At 35.2% G+C, this 26,030-nt stretch overlaps 1 protein-coding gene across 2 annotated transcripts in view; it reads right to left on the reverse strand.

The window, feature by feature from the left end:
* Positions 1-4,074: 4,074 nt before the first annotated feature.
* Positions 4,075-26,030, reverse strand: part of MFSD8 (major facilitator superfamily domain containing 8) — a 48,593-nt gene continuing 26,637 nt past the window's right edge. For both annotated transcript variants that reach the window (XM_007172371.2, XM_057547227.1), the window contains 9 exons: positions 25,460-25,700; positions 24,497-24,610; positions 22,194-22,338; positions 21,418-21,473; positions 17,822-17,930; positions 10,194-10,328; positions 6,908-7,011; positions 6,573-6,820; positions 4,075-4,814 (listed from right to left, as the gene is read on the reverse strand). In XM_007172371.2, coding sequence (XP_007172433.1) covers positions 4,608-4,814; positions 6,573-6,820; positions 6,908-7,011; positions 10,194-10,328; positions 17,822-17,930; positions 21,418-21,473; positions 22,194-22,338; positions 24,497-24,610; positions 25,460-25,700 — 1,359 coding nt within the window. In that variant the 3' untranslated portion in view covers positions 4,075-4,607. The remainder of the gene's footprint in view (positions 4,815-6,572; positions 6,821-6,907; positions 7,012-10,193; positions 10,329-17,821; positions 17,931-21,417; positions 21,474-22,193; positions 22,339-24,496; positions 24,611-25,459; positions 25,701-26,030) is intronic.

The raw sequence follows: 26,030 nt of genomic DNA on the forward strand, positions 1-26,030 counted from the left end.
TTTGTCTATAGAATATATCATCTTCTGGGCTTAGATGATTACTTCCTAGAGGTGGCTTTTAGTTGTGCCTTTCGTATTTCCTGTAAACTGGTAGTTTATATCTACGGGCTTGATTAGATTTTGACTCAGTGTTGTTTGGCAGGAACACTTTCATAGGTGGTGCTGAGTACTTGCTGCTGCATCAAGTCAGGAGGCACGTAACGCTGACCCACTTTTAATGATGTTAAGAGTGATCAGTGCATTCAGGTGTTGTCGGCTTCCTCCATCCTTTGGAAAGTTCCTCAATAATCTTCCATCTCAGTAGTTTTATCATTCACTGATGAATGGTGCCCATATCTATAATATTATTTCACTAAAGGATGCTAGATGGGGGTTTTTCTATTAGTCCCTTGTATTTATTAGCTTGGATTATTCTATAGGAAATAACTTTCCCTCATCAATATTTTATTACCCTGAAGTTTAGATATAGGAGAGGCAGAAGAGAAGCTTAAAAGTCTTTATTTCCTGGTTTTAGTAAAGAGTTAAAGCCCTAGCAACCTCCAAAGGTGACCAGTGTGTTTCTTACTTTTAATATCATTATGAACTCATAGATTTTCACACATTCGATCTGTTTAAATTGGCTGCAGATATTATTCTTCTCAATGCCTTATTTTATTTTTTTTAATATTTATTTATTTTTAGCTGTGTTGGGTCTTCGTTTTGGGCGAGGGCTTTCTCTAGTTGTGGCAAGCGGGGCCCACTTCATCATGGTGCGGGGCCACTCTTCATCGCGGTGCGCAGGCCTCTCACTATCGCGGCCCCTCCCGTTGTGGGGCACAGGCTCCAGATGCACAGGCTCAGCAGTTGTGGCTCATGGGCCCAGTTGCTCTGCAGCATGTGGGATCTTCCCAGACCAGGGCTCGAACCCGTGTCCCCTGCATTGGCAGGCAGATTCTCAACCACTGCGCCACCAGGGAAGCACTCAATGCTTTAATTGTCTCATTTTTGTCTAGTATAAGTTCCTTTATTTGATTCCTGGGTCCTTTTGGCAAGACAAGCCACAAAACAGAGAATGCCTAAAAATAAAGTCAAACAGAGGTATGCTGAACTAAAAAGAAAAAGACTGAGTCCTGATGACATTATTTGGACTTCTAGCTCCAATCATGCCTAAAGTTACAATACTAAACTCTTACTTGCCACTGGAGGAGTCCTAATGCTTAGGGCCTAAAGGCCTCGCATTGTCCCTCTACAGCCTCAACTAACGGGACTCTTTTTCTCAATCACTATTCTCCGGCCACCTTGCACCTATTTTAGTTCTGGGAAATCTCCAAGATCCCTTCCTTATCTTCCTCTGGGCTAAGATATGTGTTGGTGTAATCCCCCAGAGAAGAAAGTACTCTCAATAGAAAGACGGGGGCAGTCATTTTTGCAAGGTTACAGTTTATCTGAAGTTTATTCAATATTGTAAATCTTTAGAAGTTGGGAAACTTCTCTATATCATATTCTTGCATGGAAACGGTCTAGCTATTGATATTATGCTAAGATAAAAGTACCCGTCAGTGGGCTTCAAATTATGTTTCTCAAATATTTCTGCTAATAGGAGTCACTGGTATAGGTAACTTAAATTACCCTACAATTAGCAATTAATTAACTGCAACTTTATGGGCTATTTTCATCACTATGAAAAATACAGTAGTTAAGAATGTAGATTTTGAAGACAGTGTTACTTAGATAAGTACCTTAATTTCTCTGTGCCTCTGTTCCTTCATCTGTAAAATGGGAATCATAATAGTATCTTCACTCTGTAAGATTACTATGAGAATTAAACAGTACATTACACATTACCTGTAATATGGAAAGAACTCTATAAAATAGTTTGCCATTATCATTTTCCTCATTACCATTATTGTTATTTCTATCATGCATATTATCGAAACCAAGAGTGGAGTTTATGCTTTAGGATTAGAAGTTACCTAAAAAAATGTAAGACAGAGGAAGGAGCTGCAGAACATCAGAGAAGAAGGATCACAGGACTTACCCAAAGAGCCAGAAACCTGGCTATGGCCCTGATAAATCTAAATGAAGCAGAATCTTACTATGGGGGCAGAGAAAAGTGAAAATCTTTAAAATTTAATCATAGGATGATTTCTGTCAGATTAAGCCTTCTTTAGAGCTGGAGAAGTTGGACGTAAGAGTACGCAAACTTCAAAAGCAAAAGAACAAACGACTTGATTTAAAAATGGCCAGAGGATCCGAATAGACATTTTTCCAAAGAAGACACACAAATGGTCAACAGGTACATGAAAAGGTGTTCCACATCACTAATCCTCAGGGAAATGCAAATCAAAACCACAATGAAATATATCACCTCATGCCTGTTAAAATGGCTATCAAAAAGATAAATATAACAACTGTTTGCAAGTATGTAGAGAAAGGGAACCCTCATGCCCTGCTGATAGGAATGTAAATTGGTGTAGCCACCATGGAAAACAGTATGGAGGGTCCTCAAAAAATTAAGAACTACCATGTGACCCAGCAATTCCACTTCTGGGTATATATCCAAAGAAGATGAAGGCAGGATCTCAAAGAGATATCTGCACTCTCACGTTCATTGCAGCATTATTCACAACAGCCAAGATACAATGGACAACCTAGGTGTCCATCAACAGATGAATGGATAAGGAATATATAAGTAAGTGTGTGTGTATGAATATTATTCGGCCATAAGAAAGGAGACCCTGCCATTTGTGACAAGATGGATGGACCCTGAGGGCATTATGCTAAGTGAAGTAAGTCAGAAAGAGAGGAACAAATACTATATGATATGACTCGTATGTGGAATCTAAAAGAGACAAACTATTAGAGGCAGAGAGTGGAATGATGGTTGCCAGGGGCTAGGCCGTGAAGGAAATGGGGAGATGTTGGTCAAAGAGTACAAACTTCCTGTTATAAGATGAATAAGTTCTAGGGATCTATTGTACAGCATGGTGATTATAGTTAATAACACTGTATTATATACTTAAAAGTTGCTAAGAGAGTAGATCTTAAATGTTCTCACCACGAAAAAGGAAACAGTAATTATGTGATATGATGGAGGTGTTAGCTAATGCTATGTGGTAATCATTTTGCAATATATAAGTATCAAATCAATATGTTGTACACCTTAAACGTATACAATGTTATATGTCAATTATATCTTGATAAAGCTGGAAAAAAACAAATGACAAAGGGAAAAGGTAACCATCTACAAACCAAGGAGAGGCCTCAGAAAAAACCAACCCTGCTGACACCTTGATCTCAAGCTTTCTAGCTTCCAGAACTATGAAAAATAAATTTTTGTTATTCAAGCCACCCCCCCAAAAAAAGTACAATAAACAATATAAAGTGCAAATTATAGTGTTTACTCTTAGATTTGAAAATATTTATAACTTAGAGAAGGAAACATTTGGAAAAGTATTTAGAAATATTTTTGCGTAATACTGATTATCCGTATACATAGTTCTGTACTAGTCCCTTTTAGCAGCATTCAACTTATGTGAGGTAGTAAAGTATACATAGCGTGATTTAGCCAATTTCTAGTAAACTCGGTAAACTGTTAGATTACAGCTATTTTACCTCAGATTTATTAGCCTGCCTATATTGGGGCTGTCGGGGCCTATCCAAATTTAAAATTCTGCAGTTCTGAGTAGCTATGCAGACACAGATTGAAAACCGTTGGCTCTTCCATACCACTACTGAGAGAGAAAAAATAAATAAGGTAATAGTTTTTCTCTAGAATTTAAGGGAATTAGAAAATGCCAATAATTTTAACAGTTTGCTGTTCAGTATATGTATACAATAACACATATCTGGCTTATGTTTCTAAAGTGAATTATTTATTAGGACTTGAAAGAAAAAAGTAGTTATCTGTATTACAGGTAGCGGAATCCATCTTAATCTCTTAATCCTCTTATTGCTCAAATATGAGCATTATTCATACACATCCATTAACTTAGGGGTTAATTAGTAAGATCCTGAACTAAAATAAGACGGAAAGTGTAGTATTAAAAATCATGACTTATAGAAGCTAAGGGAGGATGGCAGGCATGGTAAGTATAAAATTTAACAGTCATGATTTTATTTCATAAGGAAAACTTTATAACAGAAAATGCATTTTTTAATAAATAAAAAGGAGATAGCTGTGAATAAAAGTACCTCTATTTAGGTAAACAATTTCTATAATTTCATTCTATTACAGGTAATTCATACAGAACTCTCCTTATGATTTCACTGCATAGATATTCTCTTGTTATTTTAATGACGCCTCTGCAGTTTGACTTAAGAGTATAACTTCACATTTATAGACCACTGTCTATTCACTCATGACTTTATGCCACCCCGCAAAAAATGTCATATGAAGACTATTTCTTTTTTGAGATAAGGAAACTATGATCCAGAATTTTTATATTATCTTGCTATTCATAATTACACATAGAATTCCCTATTTTATTCAATATATGTTCTTGTTATTCAACATATGCAATATCTGCAACCTGACTTTAGGAAACTGACTCTTAGCAATCGTCTAGCAGAGCCTTAAAAGAGAAAGTTCCACACAGCAGGTACTTTCCACCACAGTCTTAGCTAGGTTATTCTTGAATCCTTCCATGCCTTACAGAAAAAGCAATGAGTCTTCTGTAAACCACACCCAGAAGTGTGATGGTGAGCACCACCATTCCACACACAAGGCTGAAAGCCCATCGTGGACCCCAGGCAGCGTACACTTGGCTGATGAAGACGGGTCCAAGAATCCGTGCTGCACTTCCAGACGCTGTTAACCAGCCCATGTACACACCCTGTTGGGGGAGAAGCAGACTGATAACTCAGGTGTAGTTATTTGAAAAGCAAGGATGATGCTAATATTACCAAACTATGACAAACACGAGAATCACTTCCTCCATCTGTTATTTTTAAATTAAATATAAACTACCTCTCTATAAATACAGCAAATAATGAGCAATAAACTTATTTGATATACTGTTTAGGAAAATAAAAGTGTAAAAGAACAAACACTGTCTGCTGAAATGATTCATAAATTTACTTTTTAAGGCTACCATTTATTCTGTACTTGCTATTTTCCAGACACTGTGTCAGGTGCTTTACATATATTGTTTCCAACGTTCACAAATTTCTATGATTGGTATTGTGCCCACTTAACAAATTTGGAAGCTAAAGCTCAGAAAATTCAAGTAACTTATCCAAGAGATATGAAGCCCTGTTTGGCTGACTCCACTGTATTAATTTCCACTATACCACAATGTCACTGCTCCAACTACTGTATCCAAAACTATAGCCCATACGATATACCCAAGAATGTGCAATGCAGCATTATTTTGAATATCCTCCAATTGTAAATAACCTGTCTGTCAAGTGTGGATTAAGTAAATAAACTATGGTACATTTAATAAATGGAATGCTAAACAGTTGCTTAAAAGAATATGGTCTTACACAGAATAAGATCTTATAACAAGAATAACATCTCTATACGCATTGACATGGAAAGAAGGCCATGGTATGTTAAGGGGAAAAAAAATCCAAGATGTAAAAAAGGTTCATATACATGAGATATAATTCATTTTATCTTTTTTTAAAAAGGCATGAGGGTGGATATGTTTGAAAAGGCATAAAAAATATCGTGAAGTGTACAAATGAAGTAAACAGTGGTTGACTTTAGTGTAATGGAGGTATGGAGAGCCTTCCTTTTCTGCTATACACATTTCAAATTACTTGAATTTTGTTATAACCATCATGTATTGTTTTTGTAATTAGTATGCTTTTATTCTTGACTTTGAAAATGTGAAAATATAACTTTATAGATTAAAAAACCTAGAAATTACCAAAATGTTTTACCTATTATTATAGCTTTAAAACACTGATGTTAAAAATTTTTTTCTCTTTGCTTTATTTCAATAGAGAAACACTAATTTCTACCTTGAAAATGTAAAACTATCAATTTAATTTTTATAAAGAGGAAGATACTATTTTCATTTTGTTGCCATTTAAATAACTGCTACTAAAAAGAAAAGTCACAAGTAAAACCTGGAAATAAGTAAATGTATAATAGGAAAATGACTGAATAAATGATGGTACATACATAAGATGGAATATGTCTCCATTAAAAATAATTCCCTAAAAGAAAATTAAATGTCATGGGAGAATATTTACAGCGTATTGTTATATTTCTTTAAAAAAGCAGATTACAGGGACTTCCCTGGTGGCACAGTGGTTAAGAATCCGCCTGCCAATGCAGGGGACACAGGTTCGAGCCCTGGTCCCGGAAGATCCCACGTGCCGCGGAGCAACTAAGCCCGTGCACCGCAACTACTGAGCCTGTGCACCTAGAGCCCTTGCTCCACAACAAGAGAAGCCACCCAGTGAGAAGCCCACACACTGCAACGAAGAGTAGCCCCCGCTCGCAGCAACTAGAGAAAGCCCACGCAACAAAGACCCAACACAGCCAAAAACAAAACAAAAAAAATACAGAATGGTAGCAAAAAACAAGACTGCTTACAAGTATACCTCACGCAATTGCAGTGTCATGCTAGCTGACTCACCTGAGGTTTTGGCCCCAGAATTTTTGAATATAATGTATATGACATAACATTGCAGGATGGATAGCCTATTCCAATTAGCACAGCTGATGTGAGGAACTGGGCCAGATGGATCATGGGGGTGTAGAGGCACCAGGCTTGTTCAACTGGGCAACCAGTTGGTCCTTCATTGTGATCTTCTCTTGGAATCTTCCAAAGAGTAATAATTATTTCTCCAAATGTGGTATTAGGGATTGAATTATTATGTAAATCTGTAAGAACAAAATCAGTACAGTGTATTACTTGTTAATTTAAATGAATAACAGGGGCTAACATTATAGAATTATGTATAGCTATACCTTCCCACTGTATTTTGGGAAACTGATGTCCCCAAGGTAACAAGATAAAGAAGCCAACCCATACAACAATGAGTCCTCCCAGTAGAATAGCACGCTCGCCAACCCTGTTAAAGGACAGAAACTGTAATTAAAAAATGAAACATTGTATTACAACATAGTTTCATTACTTTTAGAATTTTTAAAACTATAAATAAAATAATATCTTGATACTTTTAGTGATATACTAATTAAAATGAATGCAAAATATAACTTCCCACTAAAAGGAACCAGGACTCCTCTGAAAACTGGCTGATGTCAGGTCTGGGGCAGAAAATATATAAGATGAGCCTGGACATCTTATCATACCAGAAAGAACAGAAATTACCAGTGACTACTCGGTCATGATTAGAAGGACTCAGAGGGAATTCCCTGGAGGTCCAGTGGTTAGGGCTGTGAGCTTCTACTGCAGGGGGCACGGGTTCGATCCCTGGTCGGGGAACTAAGATCCTGCAGACCTCACAGCGTGGGTGCCCCCCCCCCCGCCAAAAAAAAGGACCCAGGGCCAATTTGAGGAAGCTGGCTAAAAATATGACAACATGAACACCAAAAAGAACAGTAATGACAATGGCTTGAAACACATAAAAATGTTATTTATAAATTCATACTATATTAAAATAAAATACTCTTGGTCATTTTTAGAGGATGTTAGGGAACCCACTCATTATTTTAAAAATCAGTTAATAAAAGGAAAGGATCACCCTGTCTCTCCTACAAAAACTGTACCTCAGGATAACCAAATAGGTAGTGATGGAAAAGTTCCCTTTATATAAAGTGTTCCAGCAAATAAATAAAGGAATGATAGAATTAAAATACCAGCATTTTGCACTGATCTATTAATAAATTAATGGATCTAAGGAATGGTCAATGGCCACTTACATCATAAAAAGAGATAAACAAAACTTTACATTTCTCCTGATGTAAGCACATACCACCACCTATAAAACATTCTTGCCAAAAAAACTGAACTCAAATCTCATCAAGCTTCTAGATCTAAGTACCAATTTTCAAGAAATATAGTAAACATAGGAAAATATTAAAAAACAAAGACACCACAGGGATTTATTCAGCAAGATCCAAAATGTGGGAAACTATAGGGCAAACATCTTGGTTGCTTCAATTTGTAAGGGAGAAAAAGAGAGAGATGGAAGAGATGGAAAAGAAACTTATAGATTAAAAGAGACTTAAGAAACGTAAGAGCCTGAGTCAAGTGAGTAAGCTGTGAAATAAAACAATATAAAACAAAACAAATTTTTTAAAAAATTTGAGACAGTGGAGAAAATTTGAATACTCCCTGGATATTTGATGATACTTAGAAATCACTGTTAATTTTTTTAGATGTGATAATGCTGTCATCATTAACTTTTAGAGTTAATGAAATATTTATGGAAGACATGAAATGATGTCTAACATCAGATTCAAAATAATCCAGGTGTAGGGGATAGGCAGTGTGGAATAGGTGGAGGTATAGATGAATCAAGATTGTCCAAGGTTATAATTGTTGAAGCTGGGTAATAGATATTAAACATTCAGTACATGATTCTCTCTATACCTTTGCATATGTTTGAAATTTTCCATAATAAAAAATGAAATATACAGGGACTTCCCTGGAGGCACAGTGGTTGGGAATCCACCTGCCAATGCAGGGGACGCGGGTTCGATCCCTGGTCCGGGAGGATCCCACATGCTGTGGAGCAGCTGAGCCCGCGAGCCACAACTGCTGAGCCTGCATGCCACAACTACTGAAGCCCACGCGCCCGGAGCCCATGCTCCGCAACGGGAGAGGCCACTGCAATGAGAGGCCTGCACACCACGGCAAGGAGTGGCCCACACTCGCTGCAACTGGAGAGAGCCCACACGCAGCGACGAGGACCCAACGCAGCCAAGAATGAACGGATTAATTAATTAATTAATTAATTTTTAAAATGAAATATACAAACAAGATCAAAGATTACTAAAACAGAACAAACAAACCCAACACTTCCCATTACCCTCAGAATACCTACAAGGCTTCACATCTTTCCAACCTGATCTTCTCCCATTTGCCATTTCTCTCATTCTGCTCTGGCCAAAATGGCCTTCCTGCTTGTTCCTTAAATGTACGAAGCTCAGTCTTCTGGGGCAAGAGAGTTCCAGGCCACTGCATGGCTGTTCTCTGACTTCACTGAGGTCTCTGCTTGGATGTAACTTCCGTTTGAGCTGCCCTCCTTGAGCAGCCAATCAGAACAACACATCCCCTCTCTCCCAACCCTGCCTTGCTACTTTTTATTCTCTTCCTCTGCTCTATTCTTCATAGTACTTCCCATGACCTGATTTCACATTTGTGTTTATTAGTTTTCCTCCCAGTAGAACACAAGCTCTTTGAAGGACATGAAATTGGATAATCTGTAAGAATGCCTATCAGCAGGACCACTCTACTTCTGTAGCAAGATGTAATGCATGTACTATTATTTAACTTTGAATATGAATCTATGTCTATGTCTGTATCTGTATCTTGGCCCCTCTACTTGGCTCTATAAGGATAGGAATCTTCGTAGTATTCCCGATAACACCTAACCCTACACACTGACTCAATACTTGTTAATTGATTTTAGAACTTTATTAAAGTTCTTAAGTATTGTTAAAATATTTTAGGAATAATTAAATCGTTAGAACTGTCTGAATTCATCAACTAATGTCCCACTCCAGACTATATGAATGAACTTAATTTTATACAAGTATTTTCCTTAGTGTGTTCTTTACAGTTATACTTTTACAAAATGCTTCTTTAAAAAAGTGTTCTGTGATCAAAGTTACAATTAACTTTGAGAAATGCTACGTACTCCTGTCACGAAGGTGATATAGTATATATACTGAAGATTTAGAAATTTTAGAGTAAAGAAGTTTGGTGATTTTAACCAGAATTTTCCAGACTTAACCATTAACCTTTCACAGCAGAACAATGTTTTATGAAATACGCTTATAGAAATACTTTAAATAAAACATAATATACAAAAGATACATTAGAAGACAATTATTCACTTTGTAAAATATCTTGCTTTACCAAAGAACATACTACATGGTATAGAAATATGCTCCCTTAATAAATTTTAAATCTGTTTGCAAACATTCAAGGACTAAAACTCATACATAATGACAGAAAAGCTTTATATTATTTTACTAATATATTCATTTACATCATTAGCTCTATTTCATGTTTCACTTTAAAACAAAAAAAGATTTGAAATAAAACCAAAGACAAATAACCTACTTTTTGGAAAGTAATTTTATCCCCATGAAAATAATAACTGCCTCAACTCCAAGAGCAGCAAGTATTATGCCATCGTATAACACAGCTTGTTCTCTGGTCCAGGCATACATATCCATTGTTAATGGAGTAACAATGCTAAGAAAAATAAAAAAGAAATTATTCTTATTTTATTTCAATCATAGGCATTGTTACTTAAAGTTGAAATAGTAAGATTTAATAGTGATACCAACACATTCAAGAATCTGCATCCCTTTTAACAATGACACCAGATCTACATAAACAAAAATTTTAAAACATTTTAAGGACATTTTGTTGTAACATGCACAAGCTACTAAGTTTGGCTGTTTGCATTTTTATTTTTTAATATTTACTGTAATTATATAAGTAACATGTCCAACATTGCAAAAAGTTTGAAAAACAGGAAAAGGAAACAAACCAACCATAATTCCTACCATTCTAATATAATTAAAAAATCATGGTTGTATTTTGATTTAAACTGGTCTCTTTTCAATGAAATAATGTTACTATGATTAAGTTATTAACTTACTATGATTAAGTTATTAGAAACTTCTGGGATTTTTTTTTTCTCTTCCTCTGTCTCTTTCATACCTATTTTTGAATGTACATATTTTTCTCCCTACCTCCGAATGCTGCTCTTCCTTTATATGACTATCTGTCTCCTTCCTTGCCAAGCTTCTTTTCCTACTTTCTGTCTCCTTCTGTTAACTGGTTACAAAAAGGAATTTTAAAATATTCCAAATATTCATTCTTTTAAAAAAAATCACCATTTTTAATTTTAAAATCAGATGAGCTGCTTTGGAAAATAGTTCACTCGTTTCTCAATAAGTGAAACATAGAATTATCATATGATCCACTTCCTGGTATATACCCAAAAGAACTGAAAGCAGGGACTCAGATACTTGTACACTAATGTTCATAGTAGCATTATTTACAATAGCCAAAAGATGGAAATAACCCAAATTTCCACTGACAGATGAATGGATAAACAAAATTGGAATATAAATACAGTGGAATATTATTCAGCCATAAAAAGGTATAAAATTCTGACACATGCTACAACATGGATGAACCTTGAAAACATCATGCCAAGTGAAACATACAAGACAAAAAATGACAAAGGATGCATGATTCCACTCATATGAAGTACCTAAAGTAGTCAAATTCATAAAGAAAGAAAGGAGAATAGAGGAAACCAGGGGCTGGGTGAGAGGGAATGGGACTTAGTGATAAATGGGTGTAGCACTTCTGTTTGGGATGATAAAAAGGTTCTGGAAACGGGTGGTGGTGATGGTTGCACAACACTGTGAATGTATTTAATGCCACTGAATTGTGCAATTAAAAGTAATTAAAATGGTACACCTGAAACAAATACATTATTATATACAAATCTGGCCTCAATAAAAACAAAAGAAAATATGGCAGAAAAGCTCTAAGAATCATAGCAGACTACAAGTTTAATACATGTCCAAGAACATGGTTCAAAAATGGGAAATAAATATACAAGAGAATAAATTATATCCTTTAAATTGAAAAAAGAAGTTAAAATATTAAGTTTATGTTATGTATATTTACCATAATAAAATAAATACCCCCAAAATCAGATGAGCTAAAAATTCCATGTATCTCAATAATTAAAAAAAAAAAAATCAAGTATATCTGGCATAAAATGTACTGGCATAAAAATGTTACAAGATATCGAAAAGTGAAGAAACCAAGTTGTCAAATGATAATATCACATATTCTTGTTGGTTTAAAGGACACACACACACACACACACACCCCTTAATACTTACAGCTGTATAGAAAAAAATGTTTCAAAACAACACACACTGAAGTATTAGCAGTGGTTACCTCCAGGGAAAGAAGTGGATGTGGAAATACAGTTGTAGTGTTTGGAATATTTACAAGAATATACTATTTTAATAATATAATGGAAAGGTATTTTAAAAATTAAAAAGCCATATGACAAGGGATGTTCCTGGTGGTCCAGTGGGTAGAACTCTGCATACCCAACACAGGGGGCCTGGGTTCAATCCCTGGTTAGGGAACTAGATACCGCCTGCATGCTGCAACTTTAAGAGTTCGCATGCTGCAACTAAGACTCCACATGTTGCAACTGAGAAGTCCGCATGCTGCATCTAAAAAGATCCCGTGTGCTGCAACTAAGACCCAGCACAGCCAAAATAAATAAATAAATAAATATTTTTTAAAATAAATAAATATATTTTTTAAAAAGCCATATGGTAACTAACAGTCAACAAAGCCTACACGAGGCAGAGATTTTGTAATATACTAGCTTTCTTCAGGATCAGGGCTTAAACAGAGTTAAAATTTCTAGACTGAACCCAACATACATAAGTAGGGCGCAGGAGGACAGAAGGGAGTGGCAGGATATATTTAAAGTGATGAAAGGGAAGAACTTACAACCAAGATTACTCTACCCAGCAAGGATCTCATTCAGATTCAACAGAGAAATCAAAAGCTTTACAGACAAGCAAAAGCTAAGAGAATTCAGCACCACCAAACCAGCTCTACAACAAATGCTAAAGAAACTTCTCTAGGAGGGAAACACAAGAGAAGAAAAAGACCCATAAAAACAAGCCAAAACAATTAAGAAAATGGTAATAGGAGCATACATATCGATAATTACCTTGAATGTAAATAGATGAAATGCTCCAACCAAAAGACAAAGACTGGCTGAATGGATACAAAAACAAGATCCATATATAAGCTGTCTACAAGAGGCCCACTTCAGGGATTTTCCTGGTGGCACAATGGTTAAGAGTCTGCCTGCCAACGCAGGGAACAGGGGTTTGATCCCTGGTCTGGGAAGATCCCACATGCCACTAAGCAACTAAGCCCGTGAGCCACAACTACTGAACCTGCACTCTAGAGCCCGCAAGCCACAACTACTGAGCCCACGTGCCACAACTACTGAGGCCCGCGTGCCTAGAGCCCGTGCTCCACAACAAGAGAAGCCACCGCAATGAGAAGCCCACACACCACAACGAAGAATAGCCCCCACGAGCCACAACTAGAGAACGCCCACGCGCAGCAACAAAGACCCAACACAGCCAAAAATAAATTAATTAATTAAAATAATAAAAAAAAAAGAGACCCACTTCAGACCTAGGGACACATACAGACTGAAAGTGAGGAGACAGAAAAAGATGTGCCATGCAAATGGAAATCAAAAGAAAGCTGGAGTAGCAATACTCATATCAGATAAAATAGACTTTAAAATAAAGACTGTTAGAAGAGATAAGGAAGGACACTACATAATGATCAATGGATTGATCCAAGAAGAGGATATAACAATTATAAATATTTATGCACCCAGCATAGGAGCACCTCAATACATAAGGCAAATGCTAACAGCCATAAAAGGGGAAATCGACAGTAACGCAATAATAGTAGGGGACTTTAACACCCCACTTACACCAATGGACAGATCATCCAGACAGAAAATAAATAAGGAAATACAAGCTTTAAATGACACAATAGACCAGAAAGATTCAATTGATATTTATAGGACAGTCCACCCAAAAGCGGCAGAATACACTTTCTTCTCAAGCGCACGTGGAACATTCTCCAGGATAGATCACATCTTGGATCACAAATCAGCCTTGGAAAAGTTAAGAAAACTGAAATCATATCAAGCATCTTTTCCAACCACAACGCTATGTGATTAGAAATCAATTACAGGAAGAAAACTGTAAAAAACACAAACACATGGAGGCTAAACAATACACTACTAAATAACCAAGAGATCACTGAAGAAATCAAAGAGGAAATTTAAAAAAATACATAGAAACAAATGACAATGAAAACATGACAACCCAAAACTTATGGGATGCAGCAAATGCAGTTCTAACAGGGAAGTTTATAGTAATTCAATCTCACCTCAGGAAACAAGAAAAATCTCAAATAAACAATCTAAACTTACACCTAAAGCAACTAGAGAAACAAGAACAAAAAACACCGAAGTTAGTAGAAAGAAAGAAATCATAAAGATCAGAATAGAAATAAATGAAATAGAAATGAAGAAAACAATAGCAAAGATCAATAAAACTAAAAGTTTTATACTAAAAGAAACAAAATTGATGAACCTTTAGCCAGACTCATCAAGAAAAAAGGGACAGTATTCAAATCAGTAACATCAGAAATGTAAAAGGAGAAATTACAACTGACACTGCAGAAATACAATGGCTCATAAGAGACTACTTCAAGCAACTATATGCCAATACAATGGACAACCTGGAAGAAATGGACAAATTCATAGAAAGGTACAACATTCCAAGACTGATTCAGGAAGAATTAGAAAATATAAACAGATGAATCACAAGTAATGAAATTCAAACTGTAATTAAAAAGCTTGCAGCAAATAAAAGTCCAAGACCAGATGGCTTCACAGGCAAATTCTATCAAACATTTAGAGAAGAGATAACACCTATCCTTCTCAAACTCTTCCAAAAAATTGCAGAGGAAGGAACACTCCCAAACTCGTTCTACAAGGCCACAATCACCCTGATACCAAAACCAGACAAAGATATCACAAAAAAAGAAAATTACAGACCAATATCACTGATGAATATAGACGCAAAAATCCTAAACAAAATTCTAGCAAACAGAAACCAACAACACATTTAAAGGATCACATACCATGATCAAGTGGGATTTATCCCAGGGACGCAAGGATTCTTCAATATATGAAATCAATCAATGTGATACACCATATTAACAAATTAAAGAATAAAAACCATATGATCATCTCAATAGATGCAGAAAAAGCTTTTGACAAAATTCAACACCCATTTATGATAAAAACTCTCCAGAAAGTGGGCATAGAGGGAACCTACCTCAACATAATAAAGGTCACATACAACAAACCCACAGCAAACATCACCCTCAATGGTGAAAAACAAAGCATTTCCTCTACGATCAGGAACAAGACAAGGATGTCCACTCTCACCACTATTATTCATCATAGTTTTGGAAGTCCTAGCCACGGCAATCAGAGAAGAAAAAGAAATAAAAGCAATCCAAATTGGAAAAGAAGAAGTAAAACTGTCACCGTTTGCAGATGACATGATACTATACATAGGTAATCCTAAAGAGTCCACCAGAAAACTACTAGAGCTAATCAATGAATTTGGTAAAGTTGCAGGATAAAAATTAAAGCACAGAAATCTCTTACATTCCTATACCCTAACAATGAAAAATCAGAAAGAGAAATTAAGGAAACAATCTCATTTACCATTGCAACAAAAATGAATAAGATACCTAGGAATCAACCTACCTAAGGAGGCAAAAGACCTGTACTCAGAAAACTATAAAACACTGATGAAAGAAATCAAAGATGACACAAACAGATGGAGAGATATACCATGTTCTTGGATGTGAAGAATCAATATTGTAAAAATGACTATACTACCCAAAGCAATCTACAGATTCAATGCATTCCCTATCAAATTACCAATGGCATTTTTCACAGAATTAGAACAAAAAATTTTACAATTTGTATGGAAACATAAAAGACCCCGAATAGCCAAAGCAATCTTGAGAAAGAAAAATGGAGCTGGAGGAATCAGGCTCCCTGACTACAGACTATACTACACAGCAACAGTAATCAAGACAGTATGGTACTGGCACAAAAACAGAAATATAGATCAATGCAACAGGAGAGAAAGCCCAGAGATAAACCCACACACCTATGGTCACCTAATCTATGACAAATGAGGCAAGAATATACAAGGGTGAAAAGACAGTCTCTTCAATAAGTGGTGCTGGGTAAACAGGACCTCTACATGTAAAAGAATGAAATTAGAACATTTTCTGACACTATACACAAAAATAAACTCAAAATGGATTAAATACCTAAATATAAGACCAGACACTATAAAATTCTTAGAGGAAAACATGGACAGAACACTCTCTGACATAAATCACAGCAATATCTTTTTGGATCCACCTCCTAGAGTAATGAAAATAAAAACAAAAATAAACAAATGAGACCTAATTAAACTTAAAAGGTTTTGCACAGCAAAGGAAACCATAAACAAAATGAAAAGACAACCCATGGAATGGGAGAAAATATTTGCAAACAAAGTGACAACCAACAAGGGATTAATCTCCAAAATATACAAATAGCTCATGCAGCTCAATATCAAAAAACAAAAACAAACAACTCAATCAAAAAATGGGCAGAAGATCTAAATAGACATTTCTCCAAAGAAGACATACAGATGGCCAAGAGGCACTTGAAAAGATGCTCAACATCACTCATCATTAGAGAAATACATATCAAAACTACAATGAGGTATCATCTCACACTGGTCAGAATGGCCATCATCAAAAATTCTACAAACAATAAATGCTGGAGAGAGTGTGGAGAAAAGGGAACCCTCTTGCACTGTTGGTGGGAATGTAAATTGATACAGCCACTATGGAGAACTGTATGGATGTTCATTAAGAAACTAAAAATAGAGCTACCATATGACACTGCAGTCCCACTCCTGGGCATATATCTGGAGAAAACCATAATTCAAAGAGACACATGCACCCCAGTGTTCACTGCAGCACTATTTACAATAGCCAGGACATGGAAACAACCTAAATGTCCATCAACAGATGAAAGGATAAAGAAGATGTGGTATATATATACAATGGAATATTACCCAGCCATAAAAAGGAACAAAATTGGGTCATTTGTAGAGATGTGGATGGACCTAGAGTCTGTCATACAGAGTGAAGTAAGTCAGAAAGAGAAAAACAAATATCGTATATTAACGCATGTATGTGGAATCTAGAAAAATGGTACAGATGAACCTATTTTCAAGGTAGGAATAGAAACGCAGATGTAGAGAATGGATATGTGGACACGGTGGGGAAGGGGAGGGTGGGATGAATTGGGAGATTAGGATTGACATATATACGCTACCATGTGTAAAATAGATAGCTAGTGGAACCTGCTGTATATAGCACAGGGAGCTCAGCTCAATGCTCTGTGATGACCTAGGTGGGTGGAATCGTGGGGGAAGTGGGAGGGAGGCCCCATATATATGTATATATATATACATATAGCTGATTCACTTCGTTGTACAGCAAAAACTAACACAATACTGTAAAGCAACTATACTCCAATTAAAAAAAAAAAAAGCTATATGATAACTAATGGTCAACAAAGCCTACACAAGGCAGAGATTCTGTAATATACTAGGTTTTTTCAGGATCAGGGCTTAAACAGAGTTAAAATTTCTAGACTGAACCCAACATACATATGTAGGGAGCTATATAGCTTAAAGTAAATTAAATTAATACACAAAGTTTTATAAGTATATTTATCATAAAACTCAGAGGGAAGGGAGAAAGACCAGTGAAACAGACTCCCTTATAAGGAAAGAAGATAAGGCAGTAAGATTACAGGCAGAGAATTAACTACATTCAAGTTAAAAGGCAAAAAATTTATATATGCTTTTTACATCATGATAAGAAAAATGCGCCTTACATAAGGTTTTTGAGAACATCTATATTCCTGATTAATATTGAATTAAGAAATATAGGTTACTCACACAATCAGATTTAGATGAAAATAGAAAAACACTTACGTTTCAAAAAGGGCAAAGATAAACAGAATCACAAAAAACAGAACATTGGTGGCCACAACAGCAACTTGATCAATATTTCCTTGGGGGAACTGAACTTCATCTGTACTTGCTGTAGTAAACAGAAGAAAAATTATATTACCTACACAACTAATTTTTCTTATGACACTAAAATAGTGTAAAAATTATATGTAGCAAATTCAATGACTAAACATTTAAAATCATTTTTTTAGGCTTTCAAAGCAATTTAAAAGTTAACAATTTACATAACAGAAATAACTTTTAAATGGCATTTAAAATTAAAGTGAATTTTCTTCCCAGGACATACACTTCAATTCTGTTACCTACAGAAAATACTCAGATTTTCTATTTGGCGTCTCCCAACCAAAAACAGAAATGTATGTCCATAGAATTCTATAAAATGATCTCATACTAAATACTAAATTTGCTTTAAATTTCAGTTGCAGATATTTTTCTACCTTATCTAAATTTTAAATTTACACGTATTTCATGAAAACCTCAAATAGTTTATTAAATAAGTTCTCAGTTCTATGATTCACCTCAATGGATATATATTTTGAATTTCAACAGTACGTGGAATTACTATTAGTAAATATCCTTATTTTTTAGCCACAATTTTTTTTAAGTCCTTACGTTATCATTTATATTTTTTGCAAAGAACTACCAAGATTTGATGGTGGTTTTATAAATTAGGAAGGCAAATGAGTTAAGATATTCACTTATCTTGAACTGTATAGTTAAGTAACACACTCAATATAAGCTGTATCTGATGTAATTGAGAAATGTGAAGCCATATATTGATACATGTATGTATACATATCCATCATGCTACTTTATAATTTACTCACTTATTCAGAGTAAACCAGGCAAGTAATACAAGAATGTATGTTATCTTTAAGTGCATGTGTAGCAGAAGTGGGGGCAGGGGGTGATTTTCCTAAGACACAGTAAATGTCTGTAATTTTTTCATTATAGTGCCTGCCTTTGTATCTCAGGATACCTGAGGAGGAGTTCTTCCTCCAATAGTAAGTGAGATTTGAAAATAGTCTGCTATACTTGGGGGCAATTAAGCACCTTGGACACTCGACATAGGGTTATGACCTCCCTTTCACACAAAGAAAACCAGTCACACCTTTGTCCAGTTCCTTTTCTGGGGTAGACTCTGGTCCCTGTGGGCCTTGAATTATTTTGGATAGACCTCCCTGATTCTCAATCACCACCTAGAAGCCAGTCTTTACTCCTTTGAATCAAATATCAACATTGCCCCAAGTTAGACTGGAGTTTACTTCATATGTGGTTAGTTTTCTGCAGCCTCCAACCAGTGCTAGCTTTAGTGGGGAGACTCAGAAATGTTGCATCCTAAACTGTGGGAACTGACTAGGTATCCTAATTATAAGAATTTTAAGAAAACACTACATATTGATTAAAAAACTGTGTAATTGGAAATTAAATCCTATCCCATAATAATAGGAACTTGATATGTTTTATCTAAACATTTATTGAAATTTAAAAATGATCTTTGTTTTATAAAAATTATTTTGAAGGACCTAGAAATTTTATGAAAGGAAACAGATCTCTCCGTTTTAAACTCTCATTTGTGTGTTAGAGCAGTGCTGTCCAATAGAACTCTGACGTGATGGAAATGCTCTTTCTCTCTACTGTCCAGTACAGCTGGCTCCTAGTCACATATACCCATTAACTAAGCACTTGACATGTAGCTAGTGTGGGAGTTCCCTGGAGGTCCGGTGGCTAGGACTCGGCACTTTCACTGATGTGGCCCGGGTTCAATCCCTGGTCAGGGAACTAAGATCCTGCAAGCCACGCCACACAGCCAAAAAAAAAAAAAAAAAAAAAAAAAGTGTAGCTAGTGAGATAATGAGAATGAAGAATTTCTTAACTGTAATTAAGTTTAAACAGCCAAATGTGACTAGTGGCTACCACACTGGACAATGTAGCTGTATGTCTTTGCTACTCAAAGTGTGGTTCATAGACCAGCAGCATCAGTTCCCATGGGAGCTTGTTATAAATGTAGATTCTCCCTCCCCAGGCCTACTGAAACAGACTCTGCACTTTAACAAGGTTCCCAGGTGCTTTCTAAGCATATTAGTCAATAAAGCAAGGATCTATATGGTTATCCCCTTCAACTTATGAAAGATTTCTTGTGTATCTTCCCTCTCTCAGCCCCTCAACCTCACCCTCTTTAACTTGCTCATTCTCTTTACCCTTAAAGAGGTAGAGAGATAGGTCCTTTAAGTTAGCATCCTAACTTACACCTTTTCAAAAGAGTAGCTTATACCCACTGCTGGCACTTCCTCACCACTCATTCTTTCTTTTGTTCTTTCTTTTAATTTTGAAAACTTTCAAACACATCCTTATCCATCTATGCCCTAGATTCAACAATATTTTGCCACACTTGATTCATCTACCCCTTCCTTTCCTCCTTTCTCTCACTCTCTCTTTGTTGCTGTAGTGTTTTTCACTAGATGATTCCCAAATTTCTATCTCTAGCTTTGATCCCTACTGCCAAAATTACAGATGCCTCTGGAATTTTTTAGTTATTCTAGGGTAGCATTATATTTGGCTTGAACCAAGTTGAAATCATCTTATCTTTTCAGCCAGTGTCCCTTCTTAAATTCCTCTTCTCTCATTCTTTCAATTATTTAGAATCAAAACTCAGCAGACATCTTCAACAACCCCCTCCATTCCTTAATATTCCCTATCCAATCTGTCAGAATCTTCTTTTTTTTTTTCTTCAAAAGCTCATATCTCATCCCTTCTCCATTCTCAGTTACTGCTGTAGTTCAGGCCTTTACATATCTGGATTAGCCTCACTTGCAATCTGACTATCGTCATACTTCTCCTTTGTTCAAAATTTGCTATAGCTCCTCAGCACTCTGCTCTCCGACTACTTTTAACTTTCCCTTCCACCAGTTTTGTTGTAAAAATTAAATAAAATGTCTATCAAAGAACTTGGTAAAATTAACAGTGCCTTTTCCAAAACTTTATAAACTCCTTGAGGGCAAGGACTAAATTGCATTCTTTTGCATGGGGGGATAATCCCCAAGGAGGACATAACTAGGAGTACTTAAATAATGGTTTATTTAGTAAAATATACCTACTTACCAGACTGGGTATCTATTTATGAGTCAGAGAAAGATCTGAAGGATGAAAATGTGCATTTGTAGAGTATACCAAAAGAATAAATATACAAAAGAGAAACCCTACTTATTCCCATGATTAAGTGAATAAAGAAATACTTGAAACAGAAAGATACATTTGGTAGCAATAATACTGAAATCATTCCAAAGATCTCAAGGATTTTAGGATACTGGCTTTTTGAAAACAAGATGAAGTGATTTTTAGCAATAGTTTTAACCTTACCAATTGTGCACACCAAATCACTGATATAGGCATGCCTTTAAAAAAAATCAACTTAGCTAACTTTCAACTTTGAAGATCTTCCCCAATTACCCATTGTATTGTCCTCAGAGACAAAATTCAAGTGAATATCAAAGAGATAGAATCATTAGACACACTTTGTAATATTATAGTAATTTAGTCAAACAGGTTAATAGTACCTTCTTCAAAATTAATATTTTTACACTGTCGTCCTGAGTCATCCACACGATGTTCTCTTAAAAGAAAAACATAAATATTGTATCCATGAAAGGCTTAGTATAATAGATAATAGTTTAAATTTATTACTAGCTTTCTATTTTTTCACATTCTGGTATAGTTTCTTTTACTGTCTTCTGAGTAATGAAATTATTATGATATATAACCAATAAAATTTTCAAAATACAAGTTACAATTATTATTATATTATCATATAAAATGAAAAAAACCCTCAATTCATCCAAAAGCACACATGAGCTGCCTTAATCAGTATTTGAAGTTTTCCAATGATTTTTAACATGAGTTATAAACATTTGGACTCTTGGATAAAACACTCCAAAGAAATACAAAGTAACAAAACTTCTGTAGTTTTATAAAATTTTTTCTAATATATAAAAGATAAGAGATACACATTACAAGTAACTTTTGTATCTAAGGTTGAACCTAACCGTTAATCTACTTAAAATGTTGCTTTCATGCCATTTCCCCTACTTAGAAACCTATCATTAGTAAACCAAGACCAAACCTTGAATCTTTAAAGACCTTATAATCTGTTCTTATTCATCATCTATTATTTTAGTTATCAGTACCACATGCATTAGCTGATCAGAAAATATGAACACAACTAGACATCAAAAACCAAATAAAGACATCATAGAAATAATAATTCTCCAACAATGATAATGCTTATTTAATTTCACAATCTACAAGAGAAGTTTTATCATTTCTATCTAATTACCTTAATACAGTAAGAATCAGAATAATATTTAAAATTCCCAGGAAGGCGCCAAGTAAAACTGGTGCTGTGTACATGTTTATCTGCAGCTTAATGGTATCCCATGTCACGCCCTTTTCTCCAATGAGTGCAAAACAAGTCTGAAAAACTTATTAAAATAAAATGTATACAGATTAATTATTATATGGGAGGCACAGGCTAAAATAAATGTGAGAAATATTTACCATAGAATTGGAAGTAATGTATGGAATCATCCATCTGCATCAGACATCTCAACAGGGGCAAGAAAATTGGTTCTTGGTGGGGAGAGGCAAAACATTTACTCTTTTTCTGTATAAAGCACAGATATGCATATAGTACATAAAACACATACAATATAGATCTGTGGTATTAAAATTTCATGGGATGGAGTGATTAGGAAAGAAATGCCTAAAAAGCCTCCTTAGGGGGACAATAACATAAAAAATGGGTGAGAAGCACTGATGTACAGGCATTCACAAGGGATTATACCTAACATAACTTGTCAGTATTTTCTTTTTTTAAAATACATCTCTGTACAAAATTTAAATTATATAATTTCTTCCATAAGTAAATTATTAAAGTTTAATCAATTTCATTATAAGAAACTGTCACATTTTAACTCAATATTTTAAAATATTACTGTGTATATGGTACTTAAATTATATATATTTAATATCATTTTCAATTTGGATCTGTGGCAAAAATCAGATTGGGTAAGTATTGGTTTGCTCTCCTGATTTAGATTCTATATCTGGTTCTGCCAGGACTTTACATGCAACCTTAGGGTGAGGATTAAGTAAAATACTGCACCTAAAGCACTTAGAACAGCATCTAGTATATAGTAAGCAGTCAATAAATGTTTGTGCTTATTGATGTGGTTATTATTGGAAAAGTCATCTAATCTTTTCAGGCCTACATTTACTCATCTTTAATACAAAATGTTTTAGTGAATAATCTTTTTTTTTAAATTTTATTTACTTATTTATTTATTTTTTGCTGCGTTGGGTCTTCATTGCTGCGCGCGGGCTTTCTCTAGTTGAGGCGAGCGCGGGCTTCTCATTGAGGTGGCTTCTCTTGTTGAGGAGCACGGGCTCCAGGGGCGCAGGCTTCAGTAGTTGTGGCTCGCAGGCTCTAGGTGCATGGGCTTCAGTAGTTGTGGCACACGGGCTTAGTTGCTCTGCAGCATGTGGGATCTTCCCAGACCAGGGCTCAAACCCGTGTCCCCTGCATTGGCAGGCAGATTCTTAACCACTGCACCACCAGGGAAGCCCCGTGAATAATCTTTAAAATGCTTTTTAGATGGCCAAAATATTTACTGAGAACCTAAGCCTACACCAGGTACTGTGCTAGAAACTGAGGGTAGAGTGGTAAGTTTAAAAAGACCCAGACTATGCCCTCATGTATATAATAAGGCAATAGGTTCAATTGTTCTAGATTTCTGCTTATATTTTATTCCAGAACACTGAACTAAAATACTAGATTTTGGTGAATGATGAATTAGGCTTTCTTCTGTTGAAGCGAAGTAATGGAAGTAATGGAAACTGGAGGTTGGGGTGTTAATGATGAAGTAAACTGAGTTGGATTCAAATTGATGCTATTTATAACTGCAAGATTAAAAGCATGGGCCAGTTATATGGCTTTTCAAAGTTATGCTAGGCATAAAAAATTAATTTCTCTACTCATTTAGCAGAAAATTAATTGGCCTTAGGGAAATATTAAACCTCATTAATATATTTTTATATTCATTAAAGTATGAAAGCTTGGAAAGAAGAAGAGACTAGTAAATCTTTTTTAAACTCTTTCATTTTCTTCAACCTTAGAAAAGTCTTAAAGGTATGGGCAAAAGGCAAAAGGGGAAAAAACCTCCTATAACTTTCCTCAAATCCTTCAATTAAAAGAATTTTGTTTCTCATAAACAGGAAAAAAAAAAGCAAACTCTTGCTGAGATGTTAAGCTAAATGATTATCTGACAGAATGTATACTTTGGAATCAGACAGTGAGGTTTGAATCTCATATTTCCCATTTACTAACAAGGTGATCCTGGATAATTTACTTAGATTCTCTATGCCTTTGTGTTAATCTGTACAGTGGGACTAATAACATTTAATTTAGGGAACATGAGTTAACACATATAAAGAGCCTAGCCTCACTGCTAGATCAAAAAATACCAGTTTCCCTCCCTTTGCCTTCAGCCATGAGGTTTTATACTTGAATTGCATCTAACATTTGAACCTCAGAAGTTTTCCCAATTCAAATCCAAGTAATGATAAGTGAAGAACACCTACCTGGACCTAGAATAAAACCTAATGCTTGACATGCACTTGTGTTTGCCATGGAACTTGTTCTTTCCTGAAGAGAGGTAGCACCAGCAATATATGATCTAATAACAGCTACATTTCCTAAGAAAAGACACAATAATACAAAGTAAAAGAAAATATTCTCCAGTTTATAAAAATTCAACTTAATTAATTAAGTTAATTCAACTTAATTCAACTTCTGGCTCTATACAGAAGAAGAAATATTAACCTACAACATAGTTACTGCTTCCTCTTTATGATTATACAAGGCATGTATAGTGAACAAATGTATCAATTAATGGAAAATATTACTTTTAGTAAAATGAAAACACAGTTAAAGATGTGAATGAATGAAAAAATGGCATACAGGAAACTTAAACTTTTTTCATCATTAAATACCGAGAAAGCATTGAGTGAATGGAGTACTACTAATTGCTACACTATTTTAAAAGAAATATGCTACACACTCTGCATGTTTATAAAAAGAAATCCTAAAAATTTAAGTCAAAAAAATTTGCTTAGCATTTATGTTGAAGAGACTCTGCTAGGGGCTAGAGAATATTTTCAAAAGTCATAAATTATCTCTAATTACACTAAGTTTACTAGCTAGTTGGTGATAAGGGATGAAAACAGTGCAAAACAGTATATAAGCAAATGCCAGAGACATGTTGGAGAAGCGGTAGTGTAGCCTAAGAAAGCTTCATGGAAGAGGTGGAACTTGAACTGAATCTTGAAGGATGAAGAATCATGGGAACAGAAGAGAGAAGCTATAGGTTATGGGAACATCATGAGCAAAGGCAAAATGATAGGAAAGATATTTGCAATGAGACATCTGTATGTTGAATGTCGTATAGGAGATTGAGAAGAGGTGACCCTAGGTGAGAGAAGGCCATAAATGTCAGGATGAATGTGAGTCCAACACAACCAAAAATATACATGCATGCATATTACCTGCTCCAAATCCCACCAATCCACGAGCAACCAACATGTAGTATTTATTATGAGAAGCTGGAACCTGGACATATGCATAGAGGCAGTTGGCTGCCACCGAAATGAAAATGGAAACTGTAAGAGGTTCTTTTCTTGGTCGATAGTTAGACCACAAACCAAATATAGGTGAAGCTACCATTTGGCCAAGGCTAAAAGAAGCAATTACCCAGCCCAAAAAACTTGCATCGGCAGTCTGATCAATCTGCAGAAAAAAGTACAATGCTTTAAGAATTGTTATCTGAGAAAAGTAAAGTTAAAAATCTAAATACATTTTTTCTGACCATGTAACATTTCTTATTAAAAAAATAAAAACAATAATTCTAACACATAAGTTTTATAACACCATTACTTACAGTAAGGAATTCAAACTTCTGACATTACAATTAAATGTGTTAGCAATTCACTATACACAAGGAAAAATGTTTAAGAAACTTCATCTTTTAGAACAATTACAGAAATTCTGTCATAAAAATCTTGTTAAAAAAAATCACATTATATACCTAACAATAACATCATAAAAATAATATGCCAT

This window comes from Balaenoptera acutorostrata, chromosome 5 (genome assembly GCF_949987535.1).
Source record: "Balaenoptera acutorostrata chromosome 5, mBalAcu1.1, whole genome shotgun sequence".
Classification (NCBI taxonomy): Eukaryota; Metazoa; Chordata; class Mammalia; order Artiodactyla; family Balaenopteridae; genus Balaenoptera; species Balaenoptera acutorostrata.